This window comes from Cygnus atratus, chromosome 10 (genome assembly GCF_013377495.2).
Source record: "Cygnus atratus isolate AKBS03 ecotype Queensland, Australia chromosome 10, CAtr_DNAZoo_HiC_assembly, whole genome shotgun sequence".
NCBI classification, from domain to species: domain Eukaryota; kingdom Metazoa; phylum Chordata; class Aves; order Anseriformes; family Anatidae; genus Cygnus; species Cygnus atratus.
Window position 1 is genome coordinate 9,340,720 of NC_066371.1, and position 11,140 is coordinate 9,351,859.

The 11,140-nt window shown below is 52.7% G+C and overlaps 1 protein-coding gene across 1 annotated transcript; it reads left to right on the top strand.

The window, feature by feature from the left end:
• The first annotated feature begins 5,027 nt into the window (after positions 1-5,027).
• FAM3D (FAM3 metabolism regulating signaling molecule D) lies at positions 5,028-9,283 on the top strand. Its single transcript, XM_035546989.1, has 9 exons — positions 5,028-5,040; positions 5,779-5,886; positions 6,081-6,104; positions 6,684-6,807; positions 7,023-7,081; positions 7,293-7,343; positions 8,616-8,700; positions 8,873-8,999; positions 9,194-9,283. Exons 1-9 carry the CDS (start codon positions 5,028-5,030, stop codon positions 9,281-9,283), a joined length of 681 nt encoding a protein of 226 aa, XP_035402882.1.
• The last annotated feature ends 1,857 nt before the right edge of the window (positions 9,284-11,140 follow it).

Below are 11,140 nucleotides of genomic sequence, written 5' to 3' on the forward strand. Positions count from 1 at the left end.
AAAAATGTGAAATTAGGAATAATCAATGAATGTTTATGATCTGTGTCTATACTGTGAATTCGGCTAATACAGAGTAATTACACCACCCTAATTCCCGGTATTTGTCATCGTTCAGTTGCAAAGGAGTCCTGCAAAACAATAAAAATGGATTGGCTGCGCTAGGACTGCAAACTGTGGGCTTAGCACTGCACGAGCTAATTTCTCTTTTAATGGTAAAAGCAGTTATGATTTCCTTTATTTATTCCCCTCTCCAAGCATCAGGGGCTGTGCTGGGGCTGCAGCGGGCGGCCGATGCGCTGCACAACAGCACCACCAATTGCCGTGCCGTGAGACACGCCGGCACCGAGCGCCCACCCAGCCCCTCTGGCGAGCCAGATTTCCACCTTCGTGCCCAACACTGGCACCAGGCCTCCTCTCAAGCTTTGTGCCCTGTCAGCGTTTTTCCCAAAGGATCACCGGGATTCCAGTGAAAGCCACGGGATGCGTTATCAGTTTGCTGACGTGACTCATTCTCTGGGTAATGAGACACTGCTGGCTACAAACCTTGTCCATGTGTGCAAAAGCAGGAGAGAGGTGAATGCCATCACACCCTGGTGTTTACTGTGAGTGAATAACGCATCCCTAGCATGCAGGAAAATGCAGGCTGGTGTTTGACCAGGGAAGTAGCCAGCTGCTTCCTTTCCAGGTGCTGTATATAACAGCTGATGTGTGTGGTGATGCTCTTGGGGGTTTTTCCAGGCCCCACAGCTCCCAGCGACCCACAGGGGGCTTCCATGGGGAGGAGGAGGAGGAGGAGGAAGAGGAGGATGTGAGCAGCTCCTTGCCTACCAGCTTGCTGAGGGCGATGCGCCCGTGGCACTCACTGCAGTGCTGTGAGCTCACATCCCAGATTATTCCTTCCCCGGCCTGGCGGCTTTTTGATATCACATCAATTTTTTTTTTCTTAATTTCTCTTTCTTCATTTCATGCCAAAGCCTCCCGGTGGAGAGCCTGCAGATGAGACTGATGTAATTTCATTGCACCGCACAAGTTAATTATTTGCTGAGTCGAGCCCAGGCTAATGTCCCGCTCACGGAGCTCGATGCATTCCCCAGCATTACTGGCTTTCAGTGCCCCTTCTGCTGTGTGCCGCAGTGCGGGGGCAAAATCGGGGACACGGGGCATGACCGAGCCTGCTAGAGCTCCCAGCACCAGGGCCATTCCTTCCAGGAAAGCAAGCAGCTTCTCACATTTGTCCTTGCTTTCAGGGGAATGTCTTAGGACCAGCTGATGAGACCAGGTTTCTTCGTTGTGACGATGTGGGCCAGCTCCTATGTGGGTGGGAAGCAGTGGGACAGAGTGGGGCCACGTGCTGCAGTGCACCAGGGCTTGGGGCGCTTGGGTATGGAGCCAAGCCAGCACTGCCAGCAGCTGAACACAGCAATAGGAAGAATATTTCCCTGGAAAGGGAGGAGGCTTCTGGTTCAGACTGCGCTGCTTAAGCCCAGACTCACCGCAGCTAATGTTTCCTTCCAAAGGCAGCACTCACCCCAATGTGAACATCCCTTTTACAGACATCGAACCCTTCCCATCCCAGCAAAGCCCCAGCAGTGTCAGACCCACCACGTATCCCATCAGCAGTACTGCTGCTGCTGTGGGACCGTGCTGAGCGTGGCTTTCAAAGCTCCGCCAGAAGCCGCTGTCTTCTTCTGAGTGAAGGGAACAGCAAAGAGAAGGAAGAAGGAAATGGGAATACTTTTGTTTTCAGCTGCCAGGTAAATGTGGTTCAGCTTTGGAAAACGAATTCGTCCTCCAGTGTTAACTGTAGTGCTGGAGTCTCCAGGGAGTGATTGCTTCCTTCAGAAACATAATAATAACAATAAATGATTAAAAAGAAAAAGATCTAAATCCATACCTACAGTTAACTCGGGACTCCATCAGAGTTCAGGACTGTTTCTGGATAAATAAATGCTGATTTGAGAAGGGAGCCTCCAGCCTCTGGCACAGGAGCAGTAGCCAAGCAGAGCCGGGGCTGGTGGGGTTCCTGCAGGCGCACCCCAAGGCAGGGGGGACACTTCCAGGGGGTGTCCCAGCAGAAAGATGAGGACCAGAGGGTGCTGTGAGGCACGGAGGACTGGGGTTTGATCTGCTCTGCTTCAGGCTTACAGAGGGACCGGGTTCTGCTGTTGCATGGAGTGGCCAGCACAAGACTTTGGCTGCGGTCCCACTCCTGGGCACGGCTGGGCCCCACAGCCCCACGTCCCTCTTGGATCCCGCAGCCAGCTCAGGTCCTCACCCTGCCCAGCTGCCGACTGGCACGGGGGGGATTTGGCCATAAGGCAGCTCTCGAGCGGCTTGGCAGATGCAGCCAAGCATTTTTATGAGCTGAGGAATTTATGAGCCCTCTGGCAAGCAGCCCTCTCCCGGTGAGTAACTCAGCAAAGCGCAGTCAGGTGGACTCTTTCTGAGGGTAAAAAGGCATCGTGGCATCCCCCATCCTTCCGCAGCAGCCCCCATGATGTGGCCCTGCATGAAGTTTCGCAGGAAAACCCTGTTTTTTGGAGCAGAGACGCGCAGGGTGCAGGCATGAGTGACATCTTAGAGCCACCTTCCCTCTTGGGAGCCTCAGCCCCATCCCTCCTCTCGACCCCATGCCAAAACACAGGCTCGTTCGTGGTCAGGGACATGCCAGGAGAGTGGGACATGTGGGGTTTGTTCACCCGCTGCATCCCAGCAAAGCCCCCGGGCTGTGGGTGCTGGCAGGCGGCAGGCAGCACCGCAGCCTTGAGCAGGCTCTGGGTGGAGCCCAGGCCTTAAAACGTCACGGAGCTCTTTAGCAATATTTGCAGGAGAACCTTTTTGTTCCCAGAATGTTTTTTAAGCAAATAGGCTTCAGGTTTATTAGACAAATAACTCTGGTTATCACCCACCTTCCTCCGCGGCTGCTTCCCTTTCTCCCTCTCCTGCTGGTGGCTCAGGCAGACAGCAGAACCCGGTATTTTTTCCAGCACAAGAAGAAGAAGGAAAAAAAAAAATCAATCCAAACAATTAAAAGAGAACATAATAGGAATCCCAGGAGAGGGCTGCCCTCTTGTAATGCAAACAGGTTTCATCAATTTCACCACCAAGGGACTTCACCCAATAAATTTTATCTGGGATTAAGGTGAAAATAAATAGCCCAAATAAATAAATGACTTCCCTAAAGTGGTAGTGTTTATCGGTTTATTTTTCCATTTCTCTCCCTCTACAACGAAATCAATACGTGCATAGCAAACTACAAGTTTGGCAAAGCGCTGTGCACCCGGCCACGTGCCCCTGCACAGGCTGGGACACGACGGGGACATTTTGCAAAACCAGTGGAGTTTTGCCCCACTTTCTGTGTCCAAATCATGGCCCAGGTCTGAAATGGTCGCCATCTCCGGGCTTTACCCATTGCATTTTTGGGGAGCTCAGCCAGCTCGGAGTGCAACCCAATACCAACTTCAAGGACTTGTGACTCGCAGAGGGGGATTTCAGGGACACGGAGCCATGGGGCTGGGAAGGGATAGGACAAGGTGGCATGGGGAAGGGCTGTGGGTGAAGCTTCCCTCCTGCTACACAGATCGCTTTTGTCCTTGTTTCAGAGGCTGCCCCCAACCCCCTATGGTGTTACTGCCACCTACCCCAGGGTGCTGGGGAGGTGAAGGAGGAGCATCCTGCCCGGGGTGCTGCATCCATCCCACCCAGGGGGACACAAGGGGACGAGGCACTGTGGGGGTGATTTGTGTGGCCGCAGGCATTTTCCCTGAACACAGGCACTGGGAGGAGACCCAGAGTGGGGCTGGGCAGGAGACAAAACTCTTCTTTCCTTCCTCATGACGCAGGAGCCTGAAAGCAACTTTCAGCCCAGCCCTGCTACAACCCATTGCTTTTTATTTGCCTTTCAAACAGGAAAAGCAACTCTCAGTGTAGCTCTTTTACAGATGCGCTATGCCAAGCCCCACTAAAAGGCTGCTTCAGCTGGCACCAGCCTCTTAGCTCTGAGCACACAGGTGCTAAGCACACACCAGAAGGCAAGACTTTGCCTTAGAGCACCGGGACGGTTTCCAGGACAGACGTGCACCACGCCGTGACCCCAAATTTCGAAGGTAGGAGCGGGTCCCCATGGGTGGCGGTGCTGTTCCCTCCATGGGGGATGCAGCAGCAGCAGAGAGGAGGGTGGACTCTGGTAGGAAATGGTTTGTGCTCCCACTGCAACTGCTCCCAATTCACGTGGGTGAGGACACTGCACCTTCTGGACAAGGGGAATCATTTCTGCTCAGTTTGGGAATTGCTCCCAAACCATGCTTCTCCTCAGCGTTTTTATTCTCATCATTCTCACAGCTGCATCACCATTGCCCCAGCACTGATTTTATAAATTTGAGGGACATAAGTGTCAGCTCATCCAAGGGGAGAGATGTAGGCACAAAACCAGCCCTTGGTACTGTGTGTGGTGTTTTTTTTTTCCTTCACTTTCTGATTAAAAGAGAAGATTTTGCTCCTGCAGGTGTCTCTGACCACACAGCCCCAACCTCAGGCTGTCAGTGGCATTTTGCAGTCAGTCACCAGTATTTGAAACTTACCATGCATCATCCCAGAAGGAAATGCAGCAGGACTGTGATTGCACATACACTACTTGTGCTCTTGCTTTTCAGCAGAATACGAAAGAGTGAGTTAGGGAGGAAATTGCAGTTCAGGAGGCAGTAACATTGAATGGCAGGGAATAACCCAGAGTATGCAAAACTAAGCCAGTTTATTGACACCACTTGCTCTAATGTGCTGGGACTTTGCAACGTCAGGGTGGAACCAAGCATGTTCCTGACAGGAATTCCTGCATCTGTGGTTTGCTTAGTTACTGATCTTAGTTACTGCTAATACTGCTTATACATGCTAAATATGCCTGACAGAGCAATTAATTTTTCACCTAATATTGGTCTGGTTTTCGTGGATTACAGCCATGCTTCATGGTATTTCTCCTTGCTCAGGGTGAAGTGTGACTTGTGACAGCCCCCCTGCTGCGTTCCCCCACCATGAGGGTGGCAGGTAAGGATGAGGATAGACATTTGCTTTTCTCAGTCCCGTCTTCTACAGCTCTTTATGCTGATTTCTCATTTGCATGGCTCCTTTCAAGCCCAGCTACCCTGACCTTCCCTTCCAGTGTCACAAAAAAAAAGGGCCTTTGTATAAGCATCAGGTTTTTACAATATTTGTGTAAATTTCAGCCTGTTGTATTTTTCCCAGTGAAACCCTCTGAGGCTGAGACAAAATGGCTGTTGAGAGGTTCCTGCTTCCATAAGAGCCATTCAGCTGCAATATAAGTGTATTTTTCTACCCTGTTTCCATGCAGGACTGGAACGTTTTGCTCCGATGAGTGTTGCTTTAAAGCCAAATGCCAATCACATTTGTATTAGCAGCTGCTCAGCTGTAGCTAGTGACTAATTGGGGGACAGCATCTCTCCCAGCGCTGGGAACATAGGAAATATTTGGATTTACATAGCTTTCTAACTAATTATCAGATTTACTTCAACGCATAGTTGAGCATTAACAGTGCCTCCCAGTAGAAGGGTAATGCATATCAGAGTATCGCCACTCACTCTGGAGACATTAATTAAGAGATCAGAGTCTTTACAGAGGATGAAAAAAGGAGTGTTAGCTGCCTTCCTGTGACACACGGGTCGCCCGTGCATGGGGAACCTGGGGACACATGGACTGAGTCCCCACCAGCCCCTGGGGATGCTCCGGCCCCGACCCACTCTCACCATCTCCTCTCCCACCTGGCAGGCATCATCCGGTTCCTGGCACTGTTCGCCACACTGCTGGGCTGCTGGTTCATCGCACAGATGTACTTTGAGCGCAGCGGGAGGTCCATCAGCCTGCGGAGCTGGCTGGGTGAGGCTGGGAGCGTGCGGGTGGTCCTGGGTCAGGGCTGCGTCCCCCAGCTCCGCTTATCCGGGCACGGAGGGGACAGAGCAGTGGGAACCAGCTCCGGGGTAGCCAGCTCTGGGGATGCTCACAGCTGTGGGGAGAGGGTTTGGAGAGCCAGCAGCTCTTGGGGTGTCTGACTGCTCCTTTGGTGTCCGCAGGTGCCACCGGCAAGCCCAGGAGCAGTGAGTACCGCTCTTGTCTTTGTCTTCATTGCACAACACCACCGCGGGGCTAAGGGTGATCGTGGAAGTGTGATAGCTGCTCTCAAGGATTCCTCTCTCAAGGAGAATTTCCTACCCTCCCAATGCAGAGAAATTTCATTACTGCACCTAGCAGCAATGCCTTTGGCAGGCAGAAGCACCCCCGAGCCATATGCTGTAGGAAGTGAGTGAGGGCCCCATGCGGGTAGCAAGGCCCCAGGCCCCACCCCAGCTGAGAATGGGGAAACTCAGGGCAGGAAACCCACAAGGGAAAGGCCATGAATGGGTGCCGGTGCCGAGTGCTCCCTGGCACGCACCCTGTGGCATCTGCCTCGTGCACCCTCTGTTCACACACAGAGCAATGCCCAACCCAGGCTCATCCCATCCCACCCCAAGCCCCATCACTGTAAACCTCAAATACACAGCTGGCCCCAGCCCCAGGACGAGGCTGGCCCGGCCATCACCCCCACAGCACACCCCGACAGCGACCACCATGCCCCAGCGCCAGCCCCTGGGCTGTGGCTGGTGTCTCCCCGCCCACAGCTCTCTCTTCCCTCGCAGGCCAGCAGCTGCCCCGACACAAGTGCGGGAACCAGCGGAGCTGCCCCACCAAACATTTTGCCTTCAAGATCATCAGCGGCGCCGCAAATGTGGTGGGACCCTCCATCTGCTTCAATGATGAGGTGTAAGCAGCATGCAAGGGGGCAATTTGCAGCCATGGCTTGAACAGAGCAAGCTTGGCCTCTGCCGAGCAGGTTGATGTTTGTGGTCAAACAAAATATGGTTTTCTTTGCTACCGGGCCTGGGGATGTTTCAGTCTGACACATCCCCATCACACTGCTTTACCAGCACCCCCAGGGCATCCCTGGACTCACTGGTGGTCTCTGCTTTCCTTCCCAGCCTCATGAGCAACGTGAAAAACAACGTTGGCAGGGGCCTGAACATCGCCCTGGTGAATGGTGAGTTGGGCAGGAGGCACGGCCAGGGTCCCCTTCATGGCCCGGGAGGGAACAGGGCACCAGGGCTGGTGGCCAGGCAGCATGTCAGGGTTTCTGGACAGCCAGGTTTAGGGTGTCGTCAACCAACATGTTTGTGCAGGGCTGAGACCCAAGTGAGCTTCTCCAGGAGACTCAACCTCACTGTGCTCTGTTTTGAATTTCAAACTTTTAGGAACAAGCGGGCAGCTCCTGAAAACAGCCTCCTTCGACATGTACCTTGGAGGTAAGCACAGTGGCTTTGGTGGCTGGCGGCTCGCAGCCAAGGCTCATACAGGCACTGCAGCCACCAGCACTTCAGTGACTCTGTTGTGTATTTAGTGATAAAGTCCGATGGACTTTGACCAGCTAGCTCTGGTGGGTAGTGTAAGCATGGCTTCCCCGAGGTCCTTGGGCCTGGACTCCTTGTAATGCACCTACATCTGAGCTGGGCTTCTCGGTCCTTTTCTACAAACATAAAAGCCTGAAAAACAAAATTCCACTAAACTGAATAAACCGGGGCAATAGAGGCCTGAGAGAGGCTGCTTTTTGAATTCACTTACACCAATCCTGACATGTTGTGGCTTTCACCTCCCTTTCGGAGTGCTGGTGGTGGGTAAGCAGCTGCCTGTTCCCTGCCTTGCCCAGGGGGCAGGGACCAGTGCGGGGGCAGGCACGATGCAGGCCCCAGCCCCAGCAAGGCCGGGCACGGGGAGCAGAGCAAAGACCATGTTCCTGCCCTGAAGGCTTCAAACACTTTTCCTACGAGCAAAACATGCCCTGAGCAGGGCAGCACTCACTCACAGCCTGGTTGATAATCCCACTGTTCTTGCTATCACCGAACCCCAAAGTTATGGCAGGACCCCTCAAAATCCCATGCTTAAGAAAACTAACAAGGTGCTTTTGATTTACCCCTTGCCTTTCAAACCTTTCCAGGGACCTGTCACCCTTTGTGCTTTTTGGTTGTGAAACCCATACTTAGTAACTCTGGGGTTTTAAGAAGGAACACCAGCACCATGAGATTTCCAGCAGACTGTGAGCAAGACCCTGCTGCGGGCGGCGCTCAGGCAGGAGGCAGCAGTCGGCTCCTGTGCCACTAGATGGGGCGTTGGACTCGAGCATCCCGCGCCGCAGATGCAGGATGAGGAATAATTCCTGCAATACAGCCCAAGCTGCTACAATGAGGCAGGCAACTCTGCAGCCCTGCCTGCCCGAAACCCAGGCTCGCTCCTGGTGCTGAGAAGTAAATTCACATTAATGAGGTCTCCCAGCTAGTGAGCAGCATTTAGTAGCAAATTCCTCCTGCAGTTATGTGACAGCAGGAAAGCACCAGGTGCCAAAGGAGAGCCCAGCTCTGGTTGGTGGAGCACAAGACAGGGATGCCACATATAACAGACTATCCCTCCTCATGCCCTTGACCCCAAACCTTGGCTATCCCCAGCACTAACAGCATATTTCCCACTGACCATGCACATCCCTGCTAAATCCCTTTTCCTTTTCCTAATGCTCCCCCTCCCAGATGTCACACGACTGGAGACCTTCCTCCAAGAGATCAAGGATGGCACTGTCATACTGGTGGCCACCTACGATGACGCTGCCACAAAGTGAGTTTGTCCTTAGCAGCAATGCCTGGCTGCCCCAAAACCAGCAGCCAGGCTGGAGCTGGGGGTGCTGCTGCCTGCTCCTCTCCTGCAGCCACATGTTGCCAGCAGCAGCATGGGGGCAGGAGGGGAAAGCCACCCAGCACCACTCTGATGAGTTCTTCCCCTCTCTTAGGATGAATGACAAAATACGGAGACTTTTTTTGGCACTGGGCAGCAGCTACATAAACCATCTGGGCTTTCGGGACAACTGGATCTTCTTAGGGGCAAAAGGGCTGCAAGGCAAGAGCCCCTTTGAAGAGGTACGTGGCTCTGTCTGCTACCAGCTCTCACCCTCTTTGTAGCACGTCTCACCCACTTGTCTGCAGAAGATGTTGGCCAGCGATGTTATCTGCAAGCTTGCCATGCCCAAAACTTGCCCCATGCCACCAACCTCATCATTTATTTTCTCTCTCATTTTCTCCTCATTTATTTTCTCTCTCATTTGCTCCTGCAGCACATCAAAAACGACCAGAAAACAAATAAATATGATGGCTGGCCTGAGCTGCTGGAGATGGAGGGCTGTGCCCCCAAGAAGCAGGATTAGCGGGGACGCGCCAGTGGCACTCCTGCATGGACCCCAGCAGGGTCCCGTGGGGACACCAGATCCCTGGACTGATTGCAGCCCCCTAGCCCAGCCACACAGCCTGACGGTGGCTGCCCGCTCCCAGGGACCAGCATTTAGGCGCGGGGACACAGTGCTCAGAGCAGTGCTGTGCAAGCAGCTGCAGCGTGCAAGCAAGCAAACGCCCGGCCAGGCTCCAGCCTAGCTGCCCTAGTCCATGGTCGTGGGTCAGTTTGGGGTATTTTATTTCTCTGTCTTCAAACCAAAAACTTTGTGAGAGGTTTTCTAGCTGTTTCTTAAATAATATATATAATTATGAAACACTATCTTCTCGCTTCTATTTTCAAGCATAATCCAGCCTTTTCCCACAAGCTGGCAACGCCAGGCCCTCTGCCACATGGCACAGGGATGCTCTGGCCTGGGTAGTTTCCCCCATCCACTGCCAGCCCCCTTCTGTCCCTTGCAGCCACAATAAGGCCAGGCAGCCGCAGGGATGGCTTGCTGCAACACAGGTCAATATATGCAGACCAAAATGTTTCCCAGCCCAGCCAGGCAGAGCCCCATGAGCCCCTGTCCGGTGCGGTTCCAGCCAGGAGGTGCTGGGGGAGCATCTGTTTCCAGCTCCTACCTGGGTTACCCATCATCATGGATACATTTGCATCATAAAAACAATTTCCTTTGTATCCATTTTTTCCACATTCTCTAAAGCAGACCAGTGGTTTTGCAGACAGCATGGGGGGAACATTTCTGCTGGAGCTGTGTGGTGTGACAAAGGGCTATCATGGACAGCCTCTTCAGCCCTCAGACAGCAGGGCTTGCCCCAGCACAGCTCCTAACCCGCAGCTCACAGCAGTTATCTGAGCCCACCGGTCACCCCAGGGGGAGCAGGCAGAAATGGGGAGCGCCGGCAGAACAAGGGATGCTGTAAGGATGAAACCTTGGATCCAAAACCCACCACCACCATCCCAAATCAGCAAGGCAACAGGTTTTCCCTAAATAAAGAAAAATCCTGAGCAAAACTAAAACAAAACCCCCGAACAACCATCACAGAAGAATTCCCCAACAGCTGTAGTATTTTATCCAAGCTTATCCTGCTGCGCTTTTAACGTGCACCTGACCATGCTGCGGGAAGCCTCCACCATAAATCGATCCCTAAATCTGCTGCAGCAGCAGTGGTTAATCCCAGGCGCTGAATCATCCATACCCGCAGCAGCAGCGAAATAACACAACGTAGCAGACACAACAGCCCTCACATCACACAGCCCCGCTGCACTGCCAGCATAAATATGCCAACTATTTTAAGCCCCCTCAAAGGATCTAGATTCGCCTGTAAGCCAAGCTGAAAACAGCCTAAAACCCATAAATGCTGCTGCAGAGGGTAAAGCAGCACCCAGCATCAGCTATAGCAGAGAAAACAAGCGGCCCCTTTCAGCTTCAGGAAACTCTTCCTGGCCCTTTGCAATGCACACTATTTTGGCTTTAAACCAGAAGCCTTTCTAAAGGAAATCTATGTTTCAGCATCCTACAGACAGTTATAAGTAGCTCCGAGTCCACTGCTGAGCAGTTACTAAGGTACACCACAATTTTGAATAAACAGGGAGAGATAAAGTGCAGCTCCTGTGTGACCATCAGCAGCAGCCAGTGCTCTGAAGAGCCATTCCTGCCAAAGTTAGTGCACCCTGTAAATAAATCAGAGTTTTTCAAAGGCCCCAAAGGTTACTGGGGGGAAGGGGTCAGTTATAAATATGACTTTAAGTGCCATAATTATTTAGCAAATTTAATTTGCACGTTTTTTAAAAAAGATCTCAAAAGGGTGGTGGATGCAGGGACAGCAATCCC